Source organism: Rhinocladiella mackenziei, assembly GCF_000835555.1.
Source record: "Rhinocladiella mackenziei CBS 650.93 unplaced genomic scaffold supercont1.3, whole genome shotgun sequence".
NCBI lineage: Eukaryota > Fungi > Ascomycota > Eurotiomycetes > Chaetothyriales > Herpotrichiellaceae > Rhinocladiella > Rhinocladiella mackenziei.
The window spans coordinates 2,968,489-2,988,515 of record NW_013550602.1 but is presented as its reverse complement, the minus strand read 5'-3'; the positions used below and the strand labels follow the sequence as shown (position 1 = coordinate 2,988,515).

The 20,027-nt window shown below is 50.0% G+C and overlaps 5 protein-coding genes across 5 annotated transcripts; 2 read left to right on the top strand and 3 right to left on the bottom strand.

Annotated features, from left to right (window-relative positions):
- Positions 1–717: 717 nt before the first annotated feature.
- Positions 718–3,094, bottom strand: Z518_04596 (uncharacterized protein; the record flags this gene model as incomplete). Its single annotated transcript, XM_013418302.1, has 4 exons — positions 718–1,771; positions 1,829–1,947; positions 1,997–2,341; positions 2,393–3,094. 4 exons carry the CDS (start codon positions 3,092–3,094, stop codon positions 718–720), a joined length of 2,220 nt encoding a protein of 739 aa, XP_013273756.1.
- A 1,377-nt stretch (positions 3,095–4,471) lies between these two features.
- On the top strand, positions 4,472–6,724 carry Z518_04595 (uncharacterized protein; the record flags this gene model as incomplete). Its single annotated transcript, XM_013418301.1, has 9 exons — positions 4,472–4,618; positions 4,943–5,057; positions 5,344–5,384; positions 5,479–5,671; positions 5,839–5,913; positions 5,961–6,201; positions 6,254–6,389; positions 6,446–6,596; positions 6,648–6,724. 9 exons carry the CDS (start codon positions 4,472–4,474, stop codon positions 6,722–6,724), a joined length of 1,176 nt encoding a protein of 391 aa, XP_013273755.1.
- Positions 6,725–8,581: 1,857 nt separating this feature from the next.
- Z518_04594 (uncharacterized protein) lies at positions 8,582–11,153 on the bottom strand (the record flags this gene model as incomplete). The annotated part of the gene is made up of 2 exons (XM_013418300.1): positions 8,582–10,722; positions 10,781–11,153. The coding sequence occupies 2 exons, from the start codon at positions 11,151–11,153 to the stop codon at positions 8,582–8,584; spliced, it is 2,514 nt and encodes an 837-aa protein (XP_013273754.1).
- A 644-nt stretch (positions 11,154–11,797) lies between these two features.
- Positions 11,798–12,463, top strand: Z518_04593 (uncharacterized protein; the record flags this gene model as incomplete). The annotated part of the gene is made up of 1 exon (XM_013418299.1): positions 11,798–12,463. The coding sequence occupies one exon, from the start codon at positions 11,798–11,800 to the stop codon at positions 12,461–12,463; it is 666 nt and encodes a 221-aa protein (XP_013273753.1).
- Positions 12,464–14,991: 2,528 nt separating this feature from the next.
- Positions 14,992–19,703, bottom strand: Z518_04592 (uncharacterized protein; the record flags this gene model as incomplete). The annotated part of the gene is made up of 2 exons (XM_013418298.1): positions 14,992–15,746; positions 15,800–19,703. The coding sequence occupies 2 exons, from the start codon at positions 19,701–19,703 to the stop codon at positions 14,992–14,994; spliced, it is 4,659 nt and encodes a 1,552-aa protein (XP_013273752.1).
- Positions 19,704–20,027: the final 324 nt, after the last annotated feature.

Below are 20,027 nucleotides of genomic sequence, written 5' to 3'. Positions count from 1 at the left end.
AGGATATTTCCCCCTTTGACTGACCTTTCCCAAGGTGAAAGTGACAAGAAACAATAGCAGCGCCAATTGTCAATGTTGTCGACCTTACCTCGGCGGAAGTGATGTTTAATCTGTCCATGGTGAAGATTTGGAAACGAATCTCAAAATACTCCCGTCTGCTAGAAACCGAGTGATTATCGAATCCGAGTTGTGTTATCAGAAGCAACGTTCAACGTGACATCCTAGCAAGAAAAGTGTTTGCAGTTACGCATATTCATGTATCTCCACCAACGCCATCGCACATTAGGCCCACGACAGAGAGTGACTATGTTCCTTGAACTAGGTGTATGGGTGTATACCAAAGTGTGGGAGCCAGGCCAAAAGGCGGGGGCCTAGTCACAGTCATGGAGCGGCAACAAAGAGCAGCCAGGAGAAGTACAGGGTTCGCAGAACGGGAATGGACAAGCGGGATAGAAGGTATTGGGTGGACGTAACTGCATGAGGACAAGACTAGCTGTCTCCCTGTAATCCGTCCCCAACACTACCACCCCAATGAGTTCAAGAGCAAGGAAGAATCGATAAATATCTGTACGGGGTTTGTGATACCGTCCCGAGGCTCATCATGAGCATGAAAGAAGCTATTAAAGAGTTAGGCTCTGCTTAGCCACGTCGCTTCTGTTCGTAATCCCGACACCCAAATTCATGGAGCGCCATCCTGTTGTAGACTTCAAGGCCCATTCATTGCGTCCCCCCCGTGACGAAGGCCTGTATCAGATCTGCAAACTTCTGAGAGATTCCACTTGTCCCAAGCCGTCGGAGAGTTGACTCGAGCACACATAAGGTGCTGACTTTCATTTTGGCGGGATTTGCCCCGAGGATCCTCTTAAGGTCTGAGATTGCCTTGTCGAGAATGTTTGGGGATTGTTTCCAAGGACTTCTTTCATCCCGTAGGAGCCGAATTTCTGGCAAGGCCATCAGATAGTCAGAGGTGTCGTCGAGTAAGAGAGATGCACCGGAGTCGAATGAGGCTGTGCACCAAGGTAAGTATAGCATATAACAATACCAGCAGAGAGCAGCCGAGAACAAGATTCTTGCCGTGTGTATGGCAACGGCGGAATCCACAGTTGTTGAGGTGACTAGATTTTGCAGGCACAAGGCATGAAGAAGACACCGCTTTGATTCCGGAGAGGAGATCCAGGCTCTGACTTGATCCAACTTCGAGGCCGCGATATCGGTACCTTCTCTTCCCACGGCCAGCTCCAGAAGGTCCAAATCTGCGGCCATCGTCATGCACGTATAATGCCATAGCGGCTTGAGGCAGAATGGAAGCTCGGGTTGTTTGAGGGTTCGACATTCCTGTATCCTGCAGCAATTTTTGGTTGAGATGTACCACGTTACAAGGTCAGTTTCAAGCTCGGTAATACGTCGTGAGGAGAGCAGGTCCAGGTGCCGACATTCGCAGATGGTGGCGCCGATACCTGAGAGAGCGGCCCAAGAATTCAACATAGATGGACGGCACGAATCCTCGTCAACCCCTGCTCCCGCCCTGGCGTTTTGCACCTGCACTCGTGCGACCGGACCAAAGCGTGGGTGATCCGACTGCGGTTCTCTTTGATCTTGTCGGCTTTTCTGGTATGCGCGGTATTTCATCGCCCATATTGCGGCGGTTGGTGCTTGGAACAATTCAGCAGGCGCGACGACAGGCAAGCGACTGGCGTTATGGCGGAAGGTCGGTTCGTGGTGGAAGAGAGCAGCGATCTCAGCATCATGGATATGTAAAACCACGGCTGCTCTGCGTACCGTGTCAGTCATGGATGGTACGATTTGCAAAGTTACTAAATTTTATTACCTCTTCATCTCTTCATACCGGGCCCACCGTTTCCAAACTCTTTCGAGATCTTCTGCCGAGACCATATCGCTGAGATCTAACTCGGGAATCTCAGTGAATAACTTGACATGACGGCCGAGCTAAGATATCCAGTTAGCCCACGACGCCACAGACGCTCAGGAGACGTACCGAGATGAGGCATCCGTGGTGGCCATCTGCAATCGCACGGTGAGCTGGTTCACCTGACAAAAGTGCGAAGGTCTGGCCGATTGTGGCTCCTTTGATGTTGTCTCGCGTCAGGTGCGGCCGCTCTGTCAGTCCTCTTTCCCATGAATCCCCATTTCCAGCTTTGTGGACTCGTTCAAAAAGCATCGATGCTATCCGGGTTGCCATACCTGTTGTCATCGTCATAGCACCTGCGCTGCACATTGTGAGGACTAACAGAATATTGTTCTCGCTCGGCCTGAAGGTTGGGCCATGTATGAGGGGTAAAGCCACGTTGAAGCGTGTGAAGAATAGGTGGATACAAAGATTCTGCAAGAGAAGTTAGACGAGGAATTTGCCAAGAGTGAGCATGTCAGGTACCAGGAAGTCAATCGATGGCAACGGTTCATTGCGCAGCGGTGCACGAAGTTCTTCGACCATATTCGTACGATAGATCTCGTCGATGTCTCTCAGAGAATTGACAATTTGTCTTCCTGTCCCCTCGTAGTCGTGATAAAGACCGTCGACGGTCCTTCGGGTCTGGACATACCACATGTGCCGCAGGTCCAGTACCGCCGGTGGATTGTTGCTTTCTTTGATCGATGGCAAAGGTTGAGGCCTTGGATTTGACCGGTCAGTTGGGGGGTCATTCCGGGTCAACTGCCCAATTCCAATGTCAACAAAATTCTCGTCCAAGAGCCAGTTTGTCGCATCAAAGTGCAGGAGAGGATCAGCAAAGGCAGTATAATCTACTGTAGAGTCATTTAAGTTCCTGTACTGATCGCGTGGGAAGACGCCGGGATTTATTCTTGAGTCCGTTGATGCTGTGGTGGTTGACATTAATGCCGATCCGCGATCGAAGACTCCACCTAAAAGTTGCCGTCCAGGATTGGTGACAGTGCTGGTTGACCCTGCGATCCTTTCGTGCTCTGAAAACTGGAATGAAGATGTCTCCATGATTCTGGGCCCACGGGCGCCGGCGATGTTGAGGTCGAAAGTGGCATCATCTGGTTGGAAATCTGATCCCAACGGGGGTGCCGGGAGAAAGCTCATACTATCCTCGTTTGATTCCTGTTCAAGCATGGCTGACGGTGAGGCATCTCGGTGACTCTCGTGAGTTGTGCTCCTAGCCACCAACGGAGAAGATGCTTTATCGCCGCGTTTTATTTTATGGGTCTTGATATGGCGCAACAGTGTATCAGTTCATCGATTAGATGCATGGCATCACGAGGCCGCTGACACTAAACGTACCGGCGAGGATAGAATTTCCCACATATCTTGCAGCCATATGGCTTTTCATTCGTATGTGAGCGGAGGTGTCGATCATAATGGTCGTGTTTCTTGAATTCTCGTGAGCAATATGGGCAAATTCGTGTCTTTTCAATAATCTGCGACAAAGGCCGCTGAATACTGGCGGACTCCCGCGTAGACTAGCCAAACCCTGGAAGGGGATTTGACGCAGACTGCATCTTGTTGACACCAGTTGCGCTCCCTCAGGTTTCTTTCACACAAAGCGCTTTCCTCAGGCGATACTCGAACTACTTTTGAGCATGGCTGAAAGCTTTGATAGAATCACTAATTGGCCAAGAACCTTCCTGGTCCTTGGCGGAGGTTTGGCCCAGCTCACCTCCGCCGAAACCCGGTGGAACATCAGGATCTCCAAGTTTAGGCCACTGGGTCCTTTCATCTTGGAAGAATTTTGAATTTGATGGCTAACGCCGGTGAGAAACGTTACGATGTGTTCGCTGAATTATAACAAAATTTTCCGGAGGACTGTCTTCAGTGGCTACGAGGTAGCATACCTTCACTAAATCAAACGTGACTTGAGCACCTTGGTGGTGCTTCTTGAATCCAATGTGCGCGGTAAATGACTACGAGCGATCGCCTTGCACATTTATTCGGATGTCTATGACCTAGTAGAGAGGGACAGGTACGGGAACGCTTGCAAGCCACCATATTGAAGCGAGTATAGCGCGACAGTAAATAACAAGATAAGGCATCTGCAGTTGCTGGCCCATACCTCCGAGCTAGTTGTTTGAGCGTACGACTTGTCCACGTGAGCCCGACACTGGAAGAACTGCGAGACTCGCGTTGTTTGAGTTTAGACCTTCCGAGGGCTCCTCGGTAAATAGGTCACTCGCCAAGAACAGTCGGTCCGTCTGGTAGTAGGCATCCTGCCACAAGCCCCGTGGGGACGAGGCGACGGTGTTGAGAAGTGAGTTGAAAGCTGAAAAGGATGCATGATGGGTGAAGTGAGAAGGCGGGCTCGCGGGGAAAGTGGCGGGGAAGGTGGGAAGGCGATAAGGCTGAACCCCTGGCTCTTTCCACCAATGAGGCCCATGTCGCTACATCTCGCCTGCCCATCCTTCCTGAAACTAGTGGATATATGGGGACCTGACAGCCTAGGACATGCCCCTGCTGCAATCCAGAGTGACCATCGCTATGGACAAATCCAGCAGAATGTCGGCGCAAAAGGAAAGTGTTTCGGTTTGTGCGGCGCATCATGAGGTTGCAGAGACCAGCCAGGCGAACAGATTGGAGGTTCATACCCAGATCGCGGCCTATGAAGAACGGAAAATCGACCTGCGGACGATCATGGCTATAGCGGTATGAATTTTCTGTCACTACCGATCCATCATGAAGACTGAAACACTGCGTTGTAGGCTCTGGCTGTTACCTACGAATCAGTCGTCCTTTCTTTCGTATTACCCGCAGCGGTTTTGCTCACTATCAATGCTGATATTGGGCCATCAACCCAGTTCAACTGGGCGCCTACAACATGGACGCTAGCTTAAGGAGTGATCATGACAATTGCAGGCTCATTGAGTGATATCTGTGGACGAAGGAATTTCACTCTTGCCGGTAATCTACTTGGTTTGATTGGAAAGAGCTTTGGTCTCCCCTGACAATCTGCACTGACTTGGGGGTTAGGGTGTGTCATCGGTTGCCAGTCTGTCTTCCCGTAATGACAAGATCATTGTTGCAATGCTCACAAACGAACAGAGCGAAGACGATCACGACAGTCATTGCGGGTTTGGCGGTAACGGTTAGTTTACCATTAAGTTTCCTGATCATCGTTACTCAATATAGAGACAGGGAGTTGGCTCGGGATCTCAATTATTTGCACTTGCCTGTTCAAATGAAATTGTTCCCAAGAAGTCCAGAGGCAAAGCGGTAGCTGCCCTGAACATTGCGTCAATGCCGGGTTCTTGTTTTGGATCACTAATAGGTACCTCCGAATGGAACTACCTGAGTTGACATTCCTAGTTCTAATATCGTCACAGCTTACCGTCTAGTGGCAACTCTAGACTGACGCTGGACGTTCTACGTAGGGATTGTCGCCAATGGCCTTGCTCTGGTACTGGTTGCAATTGTAAGTCTCTACCGTCGTCCCGAGGCGTTATCAATTTCGAAGGACTCATTCCTCCTATCATCAATCTCCTTTCAAAATTGACAGAACTTGACAGTTCTACTGGCCTCCTAGCTTTATCGGTCTCCACCCCGAGGGCATAACCCGAATGCAACAATTTCAGGAGTTGGATTTCATCGGTCTTCTTCTCTTCAGTGGTGGCCTTAACAGTTTTTTGATAGCTATATCATGGAGCAACAATCCTTATTCCTGGCGAAGTGTCGAGGTCCTCGCCCCTTTGTCATTGGGAGGTAAGTCGATAGTGACCACTTATCTGGACTATCGAAGTTTGACCTTCAGTAGGACTCGCCTTCATGGTGGCATTCCTATAGCCAGCTGTCCAGTTTCCAAGTTTTCTGGCCTCAGTGTTCGTCAACATACTCTCCATCTTTGACCGATGATTGCTAAGTCTGCACAGAGGTTCAACCGCTCTTTGCCAGCGACCCCAACAGAATCGGATGGTTCAGTGTGGCTTATAACACACCCGTGACGCGTACGTAGGTCGGAACTTGCTCGTGTGGCAACGACTAATAATCACAGTGGGTGGCGCTGCAGCAGCATTTTCATTCAACACATTCGGCCATACAAGATTCCATTTCTTCATTGTGACTCTGCTGCACGCTGTTTTCACTGCATCCGTAGCATCCATCACTCAACACATTCCAGCCCAGGCGATTGTCCTGGTCGTCCTTGCTGCTTTGTTTGTCGGTGCCACATATATGCTCAAGATACTAATGCTACAATTCGGTGCCCCAGACACACATATTGGGCTTACAACTGGGTTCGTGAGAACAATACATGAGTTTGCCGAAGTTTTACTGACCAAAAGCAAGTTTGATGTGCTCAACCACGGCTACCGGTGGCGCAATTGCTCTAGCTGTCAATAGCACGATCATCCGCGACCAAACGAGCATTTTGGCACCTGCCGTCGCAGAGGCAGCAGTTCAGGCTGGTCTTTCCACTTCAGAAGTTGAAAGCTTCATATGTGGTGTCCTCCATCCCCAGGTTTTTAATACTGTTGGCAGATCGCAGTGGCCTTTCTTTCCCATTCCGCTACGTCACTTGAAGCAATCAGAGGTCTCCCTCTGGCTATCCTTGTTGTGGCTGATGACGCTAGCAATACGATCTATTCTCAAGCTTTCAGGCTTGTCTACTTGGTGACGATTGCCTTTGGAGGTGAGAGGAACTCATCTATCTGGATGCATCTAGAGTTCTAACCCTCGACAGTACCAGCATGCATCGCCGCTTTCTTTATTCGTAGCGTCAGGGTTCTCAACGAGCTGAGACGATTTTGGCAAGACTGAGCGCTCGCTTGTTTACATACTCCGCCTATATTGCTGCAACTTATTGTTTCCATTAAGTTTTGTACTCTCTGATTTATTCTTTATAACTCACTGCAAGCTGCGTAGCTAGATCGCTTCTTAGAGCCTTTTTATTCTCTTCTTTCTTGTAGACTTCCTCGAGATATCTAATTATCAAGCACCGAAATGCTTTCCATAACTGATTTGGAATGCTTCCATAGTTAATTTGTAAGTCAAGGTTTCATATCACAGCGGGTGTTACAACAGTTGTTACACTCTGCTACTGCCTATCGTTGCTTGTTGTCTAGAATTACTCCTGTTAAGTATAATCAATCGAGCTTGTCAGGGTGGTCCACAGACTGGATCCGATGGTCGAAGGGGGGTGTTCATCGGATCCAATCCATGGACCATGTCGGTATCGAATGGAGGGCCGCCGCTCCCGGGCGGGGGGAGGGGAGCACATGGTTCCGGAAAATGGTTGATCCGTTAAGGGTTGGGCGGTCCATAGACTGGATTCGATGGGCGACGAGGGGGATTTCATCGGATCCAATCCATGGATCGTTGAGAGGGCGGCCCCCCGGGGAAGCACGTAATCCCGGAAAATGGTTAATCCGTCTTCAGCACTTCCTGCGTAGTATCCCATCTTGACTCTCTTCGTGCTACGTCTTGTACCTAGAACTCGATGCTAGCTAGAATGTATCCTTGACCCCGAACCCTCACAGGGGGCGAGGGGCACATGGTCCACGGACTGGATCCGATGGCGAAGGTCCCGGAAAATATTAGTTAATCCGGTCCATAAACGAGACGAGCTAAGGTTTTGCTCGAGCTCAACTAGTCTCGGCTCGTCCCGGCTCGTTGAGAAGCCTCGCCTAGAGTGCCTAAACCTAGGCGCTCTTCTAGGTAAGCCTTAAGGGTGGGACAGTTAAACTTAGGTATCATGACGCCCGGAGAGACAAATTTAGAGTCACGTGTTGAGTGGGTAATACCAACGAAAATTGGCTCGAATACTCTAGTACGGGATTTCTATGGATCTTATTCTATCTGCTGCTTATTGCTGCCTACACTTGACAAGAGTAACTTTCGTTAGCTCTGCACAAGTAGTACGTGATCTGAGGCCTGCAGTTCCAGGTGACGATAGCTAAAGGTTAGCCAAGCGGGCCCCCAAAATCTTAACTACTAGTGCTGCTTGAGTAAGAGAACGATATGTAAAGGTATAGGTAAGTGGTCCCTAGAATTTAGTTAAAGGTAAAGCCTATTGACCCTATAACGATAGGCTGCCGGAAGCCGCGTGATATAGCTCCCTGCTAACGAAAGTTACCCTTGTTGAGTGTACTGCTATGACTCCATAAGCAAGCATATATGGGATACTAGTTACAGACTCTTACAATCAGAGACAGAGCACTCAATGTAACAATCAATGTAACAATCGAGGGCTATTTAATCTTCCTCGTCGTTCAACAGATTTCTATAGATCTCATTCTATCTCCTCCTATTCTTCTTCTAATGATGCTTTGGCAATGGCTTTGCGGTGTACTGAATTGAGGGTCCTAGGCTGAATTCTAGTAATAGACTCAATCTCTGCACTTGAGAACCCAACGAGCTTTAAACTGACGGCCCGAGCCCTTGTGGCATTATCGTATAAAGGCATGAAGGTGATGGAAACCACAATAAGGAATTTTGATAATTTTTGTGCGTGCGCGCTAGTATGCGCTAGTACGAGCTAAAAATGCCACTTTTGAAAGGCAACCTCCGTACTGAGAAGGGATCTTACTCCGGCTCGATCAATTCTCTCACACACAGTGGAGTCTCCCTAGGTGGTTTCGCTCTCCATATTAAGACCTGCTTAAATATCAGTTTATCTCACACCATGACAAGTTCTCGCATCTCGGCGGCCTCAAAACCCTGAATCACATTTTTAGCAAAGATCCTCCCGACACCTACCCTCCGGAATTCACCGCCAACAACTTCGACGCAAAACAGAATCTCATAAACAGGACGTGACTTGCTAATGTACCCATACGAAATGCCGTCTGGCGCCCTTCTCGTTGCGACATGCACGGCGTAGACGTCATCATGGGGTCCCACGTTGCGCTCGAAGCTACCCCAACCAACGACCAAGCCCGGAGCGTCCGGCGCTACGACGGCGTGCCATCTCGCCTGAACCTTACCCTGGTTGTTGAAGAGCCAACGGGACTCGTGGCTCGCCACGGCTGCGGTCCACATCATAACGCGGTCCAGGCACTTCTTGACACGCACCAGGACACATTTCGATCGGACTGTGAGGCGGATGCAGACCGCGCTGATGTCAAAGTGCTCAGTCGCGTCGACAGCCGGCAAGTAGAACGGCCGGGCTGCATTGTCGCTCTTGTGGACTTCCACTATGTTCTGGTCAACTGGATTCCAATATGTGAGCTTTGCGACGGTCAGATATTTGCTGTGGCTCTTCGCTGGGGCTCTTTCGGGCCACGTCACCTCCGTGAACAGCGACATCCACGACCACGACGGGGCGATGGCGCATTCCCTCTTGATCGGATTGGGACCCGCGGTTACCTGCTCCCAAAGCAGGCCGTGGTGAATATCGGAAAGCCAGAGGCCGGATGCATATTCGAGAACTTCCTGCCGTGTCGACAATTTCGCAAGCACTGCAGGGTGGGGAGACTTTACCCTCCCCTCGTTGTTGCTCTCCTGGCCCAGATCAACTGTTTTGCCCTTGTCAGCCCGTCTTGTGCTCTGGCCTAAGTGTTCTGTCTCGCCCAGAGGCCTTTCCTCATCGAGTACGCCACTTTGTGCGTTCCTCTGCGGCGTTTTGCCTTTCGCAGCTGCTGGTTGTTGTGCTGTCACTGATGAGGATTCATTCAAACTTTCACTATCTTCAGATGGGCTCCCGTCTCCTGGTTTTGCGCGGCCCTCATCCTCGTCGCCTGAGTTATTGTGCTCAGACACTGCATAGCTGCAACAATCAGCAGTCAAGTCATTGGAGTTGATGTTGGACAATGCGGCAAGTGCTTCCTTCATCTCGACTGCAAGTCCCGCCAGCGCCCAAATATGGTCCTCCGGCTTGGTCAGATCAAGGCGAGCATACGACTGTGCCAAGATGTACCATGTACTTAAGGGTTTGTCTCGGCGTACCTTAAAGTTCCTTTTGAAGGCATATGTGTGAAAGTCATACGACAAGACTTCTTCGCCGCCCTCGCGGACTGGTCTGTCTGTTTGACATTCGAAGAACATTCCGGCGGGTGTGTAGAAGATTATTCGGCGACTGAGCAGCCACTCCTGAAACACCCATCCTCTCGTCAGGAGGTCGCTGTCGCGCACCTTTGACCTGAAGTCTTCGCTTGCGCTGGGCCTGCCCAAGACGTAAAAGATGTCCCCCAAGCGCCCTTCGGTGGAACGATACGGCAGCTGGGCCAAACCATAGTAAGATGGCTTAGCCCGGTGAGACAAAAAGTCGTCGCCGCACGAGGTTACCGTGGTAGCGATGGTGAAGTATGCATATTGATAGTATTGTGCCACGCGAATTTTCTCCGTCTGAAAGTCAATGCTGTTCTGAATGATGCACAGGGAGTCGATCCACAGGTACTTGACTCTCAGCATCCGCGCGACTGCTATGGCGCTTTGGAAGACCTTCGGCAGAGATGCCAGCATGATGCCGCAGTTCCGGTCTGTACGATCCCTATAGTTGCTGGAGTTTGTCATGCTCTGTGTTGTCTCAGGTGTTTGCCACCTGTGGCTGAGGGTGATGTATTTCCCTCTGACCTGTTGATCTCTGGGAAACTCGACGAGAATCACTCGACCGGTGCCAGAATTACTGACGTCAAGACACCGTGTGGGCAGTATAGCGTCGTTCGGGTCGATGACGTTGGTCTGGGATAGTGTTTTCTGGCAGTCTGTGTGTTGTTGCAGACAGTTTTCGAGCCACTCTATGGTAGAAATGCGATGTAGGTCCGATTTGGGATCTTCACCGAGGTATCGCCCTGTAATCTTCGTAGAAGCGGCAGTCCCTGGCAAGTCATCAGTAAGACAATGAAAAACAACCGGAGCGCCACATATGAAATGTACAACCGGGATCTGCAGCAATGCTATAAATTACATGGCGGTTGTTGAACCATGCTTTCCTCCGGAAGCTGTCCTGTCCGAACCGAGGGCTCATTGAAATCGTCATGTTGGTAAAACCAGCACGACCTTTTGAAGGTGTGTTGGTGAAGAGTTTGACGTCGAATCGACAATCTGCCGTGCACAATCGAGTCTCAGTCGGCAGCCTAAGGATGGAATCCTCGAAATCTTGATGGAGAAGGCTGCAAAAACTGCAATTCTCATTTTTGCCTGCAATGACCGCCTCAACGCTCAGCATGTGGGTATAATCTTCACTTTCGATAAAGCCTTGAATGTTGAACGCATAACACTGTCGACAGATTCTCCTGGTATCCGCCATCTTAGATACGTCTCTTCTTTGAGCTGAGCACATTGGATGGCCTTTGAAATGCCATACGCACTTTTTGGCTACAAGGCTCCTGAGGTGAGTGTGGACAATAGCTGCTGTCAGACAGCTGGTGCCTAGTGCCAAGAGCCTCTATTCTAGCCTATATAGGGGGCTTCCCCCTCCCCCCCAATCCATTGTTTTCACCTCTTCTATCTGCATCTCGACAGCCGCACGCTGCTTGCGCGTGCAGATCTGACCCCACTAATTTGTCAGTAGCGTGGCGACTTAATAAGTTAGAGCGTCCGATTACTTAAAAGTTTGTCATCGGTTCTCGCTGGGCTGGGACCTTCACTCCGTCATCCATCATTTTCATTATCCCGCGAGCTGCGTTTGACACCCGATACCGTTCTCAAAGAATCACTCTTAGCGCCAGCATGAGATGGCATTTACCAAGATGCATTCATTCTTTGGGAAGGCTGTTTGAAGAGCACCGTTACACAGCAACTCTATGTTTTCTTGTGATCGCTCTTGGAGGCTTTCAAGTCTTTGGAGTCTTTGTCTATTTTTTGATACTACCCCCCTCCAAGAACAGAACCATTGCTCGGTCCATTTTTCTTCTCGGAGAGCTCGCCTTCTCTCTTTTCCTGCCGATCTACATGGTGTTGTTCAATGGGCGAGGCAAGGTTGCGGCTTGGTGTCTTCTAGTATTCGACGGCGCCTTCCTTATCCTCGGTATTGTCTGCGCAGTTCTAGATATCTTGTTCTTCGAATCGGGATTGTTCGCCGTTCCGGCTCTCCTGTTGCTCTGCGTGCCCGCGGCATTAGGCCTTTGGCTAGGGCTGCACAGTTTGTGGCATTCTCAGTCCGCGTTACGGTCTCTCCCACTGTCCGTGCAGCGTCGCCTATTGGACGACGACGGAAATACTGGTCTTTACACTGACAGTGAAGACAATAGCCCCGAGGATGTACATCAGGAAGACACTTGTCTGTTGGCGGACGACGGTGACGGTCCCCTGGCACAAGCGTTTCGGGCGTCCGTCCAGCACGATGCTTTGGTCAGCAGCAACCATCCAGCATCCTCGCCGACAAATTTGCCTGATATTACAACTGCCGGCCCGTCGTCTCAGGGAAATATTCAAAGCAACGCACCGCCCCAGAGGAACCTGTCCGAGGATGCAAAGCGGAAGAGCGTGATCGACGGCACTACTGATAGGGGCGCTACAGATCAGAATATGACATCTTCATCCTTGCCCACTCATGACGCAGATTCAGTTCAACTTGTGAGTAGGACCAGGAGGCACCAGCTGATGATCAATGTATAGCTAATTCGAATATCTTGCTTTTTGAAGGATTACGAAACGGCTCTGGCATGGAATGCTCACTGGAGTTATTTTCATTCCAACATTCCACTGGCGTTTGCACTTCCCTCATTCTTCTTCCTCAGTCTCATTCATCTTTGCACCACGGCGTACTCTGTACGATGGTATGAGATTCATGGCCATAGGATGCCAAGGTGCGAACCTATTTCTTGTGTGATTCTCTACATCGTTCATTCGCTGACCTCGAGGTTTCTCCCAGGCTGTTCATATTCCTCTTGATTCCACCTTGTATAACCATTCTGTACAGCATCACGACTCTCCTATTGCTGCTCACGCTTCGTTTCCAAAGTTGGCTCCTGTCACGAGCAATTCCTGGGATACAGATCGTCCTATGGACGATTACATTATATATCCAATTTGGAGTTACGGTGCCTGGCATGATTTGGTTTTACGCTAAACTTCTATCTTCTATACTCACAGTTGTGCTCTTGGCATTCCATTTGTTTCGGATGGACTTACACCCTCACTTGGGGACGACTATCATCTATGACAATGTTGGTAACGTTATCGCTCGGTTGTTTTAACAACTGTACGAGTCCTAAGTACGGCTTGTCACGGGGTGGGTGTCGAGAGGGATCACATGGTCCTGCGAGTAGCACAAAGCAGCGTGTGGAATAGCAATGTACTGAAGCCTGTCTCTCCGCAATCGACAGCAAATATCGTCCTTGTCTCTTCACTTGCGTTCCTTCGAACGAGTTCCGTCATATTCAGTGGATGATAAATCATCCTGATTGAAAGCGTAGCTTTCTTTTAAATCCCGACCCGTGCACATGAGGACGTGAGCTCGACCGCGAGCGAGAATAAAGAGTACAGTAAGATAACGTGACTCCCCCCCCTTTCCCCCCACAACGCCCAAAAAATCCCTTTGTGTCCGGAACGGCGAACGGATGGCGTCCAAATTTTGCTCTCTGTGCCTCCTCCTCCCTTCTTTTCTTGCAGATCCCTCCAATCTAGGTAGCAAGATTCGTGCCACCTGTACTAACTACCGTAATCGGATGGCTCGAGTGCGTGATAAGAAGAGGGAAGCTCTCTCATCACCCGATCCCAATATGCCTTCTTGTTGTATTCTTAGGGCTGATAGCTGTCAACCCTGCAAACGGACTTTGGGCACTCCCGTCTGCTGCGGCCCAACGCGAGTTTCACTCTCTTCTATCCCTCATTTTCTGATTCCAACACTTCTAAAAGACCTGCAATCGGCCGTATGAAGTGTGCGGAGGCTCTTCCGATCCCTCTTTCACACGGACGATCCGAAACACGCCTGGAAGTCTCTACGCGCTCTCTCCCTCCACCTGTTAGAGGCTTTCACGTACGGAAGGCAAAGAGGGGATGAGAGAGAGTTGGATTCCTTGGATTCTCTATGCCTATGACAATACAGGACTCAACGCTTGAAGAATCCAAGGACCTTTCTATACTCTGCGCAACCTTATAGCTTGTCCCTGTCCGATATCTGTTATATTGGCATGTGGCATTTATGACAAATTGGCCTATGGCATATATGGCAGATACGTTCTGCCTTTGGGCGCTCAAATCGGACTCTGCACCTTCTCGTGGGAGTGCCTGGAAATCTGCTCGCAGGGCCGGATCTCGCACTTCAGGCGCGGTGTCGCCAAGCATGTTCGGCCGGGCGGCGAAATCGGGGGTGATTAACGTGGTTGATAACTTAAGCGAAGTCGGCCCGGATAAGCGGGTCGGCTACTCAATTTCTCACCAAAATTCGCAAAATTCGCAGTAAAATATCTCAACCAATTCTATATAATAATGCTCAGGGCGTTATGCTCAGGCCCCAATGTGTATCCCATCTCTTCCATATCAGTTCCAGGTAAATCTATTTAGCCTATCATAGAGATACCGAGGTTCAGCCCCCAAAATCCGGACCAAACCATAGATCCCCATAGATCCTCATAACCACGAACCTCCATTCCACCAAAATTACAGGATCCAATGAAACAAATGAGAAATATCATGGTTCAAAATTTGGCATTAAAATATTTCCTAACGGCTGAGATATTTCGTTGCGAATTTTGCAAATTTTGGTGAGAAATTGAGTAGCCGACCCGCTTATCCGGCCGACTTCGCTTATCAACCACGTTATCTCATGAGGGTGAGCAAGTGTTGAACAAAGGGTTATTGTGTATAGACTCTACCGCTGAAACACTGGTGAGAGGTTTCCATAGACGACGACGTTGCTGATGGTTGCTCTGCGTAACGACGTAGTTGTCGCATTTCCGCTCGTTGATAGTCACGTGCTGTACACGTGACATCTTGTCTTGGCAGTCGAGCCCGTATTTACTCTACGGGCTCGAGGCAAACCTAGTTAGTCCTCTCTTCGTATAGCAATTCCAGTCTATTCTTCGCATGTAGCGCGGCTCATGGCGTGGCAGTAGTATTCGCATGTCTATAAAGAAGCCTCAATACCTCGGCAAGTAGATCGAGAACGGAGTATTCCGAGTTGCACTCAGTTTGACGGCAAATTAGGTCGCAGCTTCAAGGCATGCAATGAGGGTTTTCTTATCCTTGCTGTCAGCGTCCCAGATTTTCAACGCGTATTGTTGCGGCGAGTACTCGATCCCGTCGCGGTCCACGTAGAGATATTTCTCATCTCTCTCGGGGTCGTGACGGATATCGAGAGCCTCAATCATGGCCTTGGCTGTCTCAAGCCCCTTTTCCATCGCAAAATGGAGAATGGTCATGTTCCTATACCGCCACTTAGGACTGGTTACACCAGCCAGAAGGTGCATCGTATCTTTCTGCCTGTTTCTCCAGTCCGATTCTTCGTTGGCGATCTTGCACCAATAGTGGGGCTTCGATTCGCAAACGCAGGCAAGCGGTACCATGTTGTCGTACTCTTCTGCTTTGTGATTTGGGTCGTGGGTTTTTAGGAGCCATGTGACAAATTTGGGCAGCGCTAGAAGCGCGGCGAGATGAAGCGTTCCATCGTTTGGCGTCATCTCAGCCGTTATAAGGCGAAAGGCTTCGAAGTTGCCCAAGAATATGGAGGCTTCGCGCAGAGGGATCTCGTCTGTGTCACTCAAAAAGTCCGAATCCCCTTTGAATGCTCTTGGAGACATAGCCAGAGGACCAAACGAGGATCCTGGAATCACGTAGTCTGATATTCGGTCCCTGTCCAGATCGAGTAGATCTTTCAAGATGGGAAGGCGCGTTTTGTCCAGCAGGCAGCCAAAAGCTGCAGATACTTTGGTTAGTGGCGTTGAATACGCCGGCAGTGCTGCACCGTATGTCAGTCGTGAGGAAATACAATATGATAAACGTGTAACATACATGCAGATCCTCGAGACAGGAGTAATAGGATGACGTCGTTTTCAATCCTAGGCTTCTGAAAAATAGCCCAGATCAGGGCCGTGCATGGTTCAGGCTTCCAGCTAGCGCAGAGGCAGTGATCAATTTTTGCTGAAGCAGACAGTCCTCGGTCAAGGAGAAGCTTCAAGAGCGTGGTTCCCACTGGGAATTTACTCATGCATTGGAACACCAGCTCGTCCTGATCAATCTTCCCTAATCGGGGTTGTTCCTCTAGACACACCTTAAACCACCGTACGATTTGCCTTTCTTCTTCGAAATTGTTCAGAAGTACTTTCAGAACCACCGGCAGCTTTGCATATTTACTGAGAGCTTGAAACTCTACCAGCGCTCCCATTTTGGCAGCCGCAGCAAAGCAATAACCATTGTATTCGTGCGGATCCGCGCCCCTTGCAAGAAGCGACCGCAAAATGGAGATGTCGGGACAGCCGCCCTTGAAACTGTCTACAAGGGCTTGACAAATGGACGGTTTACTAATGTTCCATTCTAGCAGGGGGCGATAGATCTTCATCCCGGCATGGTTTTTGACGAAGGGAACCGTGCGCACCACGTCAAATGCAACAGTGGCCATGGCGTCGTCGACGAGGTATTGGGTCAGGAGCCTCACAGCGAAAATGGAATTCGGAGAAGTCGTGCGAAGGGCAAGGGAAAAGGGCTTGCCGTTTTGGTAGCCGGGGGAAGCGCCATTTTCGAGAAGTAGCTTGGGAAAAGACAAATCACCAAGGTCATCAGCCTTCAACGAATCAAGGAGAGCCTCAGAAACGTCATCGCTGGGAATTCCTCTGCCCAACAGATGTTGGTAAATCCAGTATCTCCTCTCCGAAGCCATCGTGGTTTTCCTGGCCTGTCTGAACGTTATCACTATTCTGTCGACGCTCTTGATACTGCTAAGCAGCACGTGGAGCAATTCGAAAGAAGAGGTTTCCAGCGCTACATTGAGGGTTTCGAATTTAACTTCGGCGCCATATGCCAATAATAGTTGCGGCAGCTGCGTGCACTCTGGAACGTCCGTAACAGAATGAGCTAGTAATTTTGACATGTCCTGTGTCAATTTTCCAGCACTAGGGACAAGCAGGGATTCAAAGATTTCTTGTTTTTCGTTCCGGCTTATCGTAGAGGATGCTGTTGTAAGACATCCCCTTGTGAAAATGTCTGGAGTAGCTACGGCGTTATGACGACGGAGGAGCCGAAGGCCTGCAAAATCGCCAGATAGCGCACAGTATACCTGTTGCAACAGCGATTCTGATTGTCCAATTTCAGCCGAATTCGCCTTCTCTAAGAGAAGCCTCATGGTATCAAGTTCCAAGCTCCTAGGTTGGGCGTCATTGGCGGTACGAAAAGCTGCTTTTAAAGAGGTAATGCTCGGGTTCGCAGAGAGAATTCTATCGAGAAGAACAACATTCCTTTCTCGGATAGCGAATGAGAGGACAGCCCCATTTCCAAGATTGACATCCAATCCATGTCGAAGGAGACACGAAACGATTGCGGTGATATTAGGATTGCCTCTCAACTTCTCAGAAGGCGGCAAAGCATTTAGCGTAGTACTGACATATGGTGTAGAGCTGAGCAGCAGTTCCAGAGCCTCCGAGGTATAATACCGGGGATCAATAGCTAGGGAGAACGCGGATTTTATGCTCGCTCGGCTAGGCGGGCACTTTGCACATAGTATTTGAAGCAATTTGAAGTTTGATGTCGTTAGCGCAACGCCAAAGGAAGCCCCTCTCGAGTAGTTCGCGTCAGCACCATGTCCTACCAGAAGGCGCACAATCTCCAGTCGGTCTTGCTTAGCGGCGGCCAGGAGAGTCTGATGGGTTGGTAGGCCAGCCGCACCGCTTTGGAGTAATAGCTTGATCATATTCAGCGCCACATCATACCCGCAAGTATCCATCACGCCGAAGGCCACTGGAACAGCCTTAGACAAAGTGTCGTTTCGCGGTCTAGCATCGCATAGCATTTTGAGTATCGATAAGTTACCTCTCCGTGTAGCTACCAAGACAACATTGTTGGTGTCATCGTCAACTCCATCAACGGGTGCTTCATGCTGAAGGAGAAGCTGGACTAGTTCAGAGTCTATGTCGTCATCTTCAGACACTAACCTCTGCAGCGGAACGCCGAGCTCTTGAGGCAGGACTCCTTTCTTGACGAGAGCTTTCATTGCCTGTAGTCGGATAGGCCTTGATTGCAGGGCCATTGCGGTGGGAATGATTGCTGATAGGATCGTTGCCGAGCACTTACTCCGAAGGAGGACGCCGAGGAGTTCCAGGTCCGCATTTTCCATGGCTGTCTGTATGGCGGAAGCTTGTTTAAACTCGATCGACGCACCATAGCGAATCATCGCGCCAATGAGCTGAAGGTGCCGCCTTCGCACAGCACAAATCAAGCACGAGTCCAGTGGCTCACCAACCAGTCCTATCGGGCCCAAAATTTCTACGAGTCGTAACAAGTCCGACTCCGATGTTGAATCGGGCACGAATTTCAATGCCGGTGAGATGGGCGATGAGAACTTGCAACTTTTGAGCAACTCTAGTATGTCAAAGTCCATGTGTGAAACAGCCCAATAGAATGCGTTATGGGGCTCCATGTCCACAATGACGCCAGCGTCCGCCAACAGTTTGACCAGTGGGAATTGACGAGTTTTCACGTCCTTCAGCAACTCTTGGCGAAGGACCAGACTGTCCGCCACGAATCCTGCTTCAACAAGCATCTTGAAGAATTTGTGCCTACGCTCGTCATCCTGGACATGGGACGCAAATTGGCATGCGAGCTTGCGAACGTCGCCGAGGTAGGCACCAGAAAAGCGCCCATAAGCGAGTGTGATCGCCGTGGCCGAGAGATTCTGCGATTCCAGTGCTTTCAGGAGCAAATGCCTGCAAGCTAGCTCGGGGCGGTGGGCGAGACACAGTAGTAGAAGTTCAGGAGATTGCATCCAAGTGGGTTCCAAGCTCTCACTTTTCAGCTCCAAGCAACTCTGCCAGGCTTCGACGCTCATCGCGTTCGGAGCCGACAACAAAAGCCTGACAAGTGCAACGTCGTGAAGCTTGACACGCTCTCGGATAGTCTCTTGGCAAGCAGGAGAAACAACGGCCCCAAAGCTGAGGAGAACCTCCACTGCGTCCATTGAGTGCTTTGAAAGTGCGATCTTGAACGCCCGTGCCAACGCATCTTCACCCAACCCGGCTTGGCACATCAAACGAGTGTATTCAAGGTTTTCTTGGCTGCAAACCTCTTCCAGCCAGGTGATCTCGGGATTCGTGACAGTTGTTGTCTCGGGCGCCACAAGGGATCTAGTCTTAAGAACCGAAGAGGAGTTATTCTTAAGAGCCAGAGAGGAGCCAGTCTTAAGAACCACGGACGATATCGACTTAGGAAGCGCGGCTGACCTGGACTTTCTGAAGCGACTCTCCGTCCTCTTCTCCAATTTTGGATCGTGTAAGTAACACCATAGTTCCTCCAGAGAAGCTACTGATGCATGAGACAGCAGTGCCTGCGCAATGCCTGGCGCTGGGAGCGTTACGCGAGACAGGAGCTCACTAAATGCCTTTGAGACCTCGTGCTTAGTGAAAACCCAATTGACTGTATTGCATTTTGCCTCTTTACTCTTTTTTGACCTGAAGACATGTCGTTTCTGTTGGTCAGGTTGCCGGTAGCCAGGCTCGTTGGTTCGTTGTTGGACGAGCAAGGACCGTGCCTTATCAATATTGCTTGGAAGAGAGGCCTCAAAATCACGAACATCTGGCTCGGCCAAAGCCGGGATACGCCGTGGTGGAGATAGCTCAGCCTCGTGTAAGATGGCCGCGATTCTACGGTTGTCGGCTGTCGCGATATCCGAGTCCAAAGAAGTTCTCGAAGGTAAGAAAAGACCTGGCATGCTTGAAGCTTGCCAGAACACTGAGGAACCAACACTAACAGGCTCAAGAATGAATGCAATGGTTGATTGAGACTCTCCCGAGTGGGAAAGGCAAGACGGAAGTGATAAGCAGTTTCTGGGATATCATGTGACTGTCTGGCTAATTTGAGCCGCAATGTCTAGTGCGGACTACAAAGGCATCACAAGGCGACCAGACACGAGAATGCGTCCAATAAGACAAGGCACCAAGCTCAAAATGAGGAACGGCTTCGCATGGCTGATAGGGCTATGTTGACTGATGATTGGCTAAGAACCAAAAAACACCCCGTTCTCTAACCAGCAAGG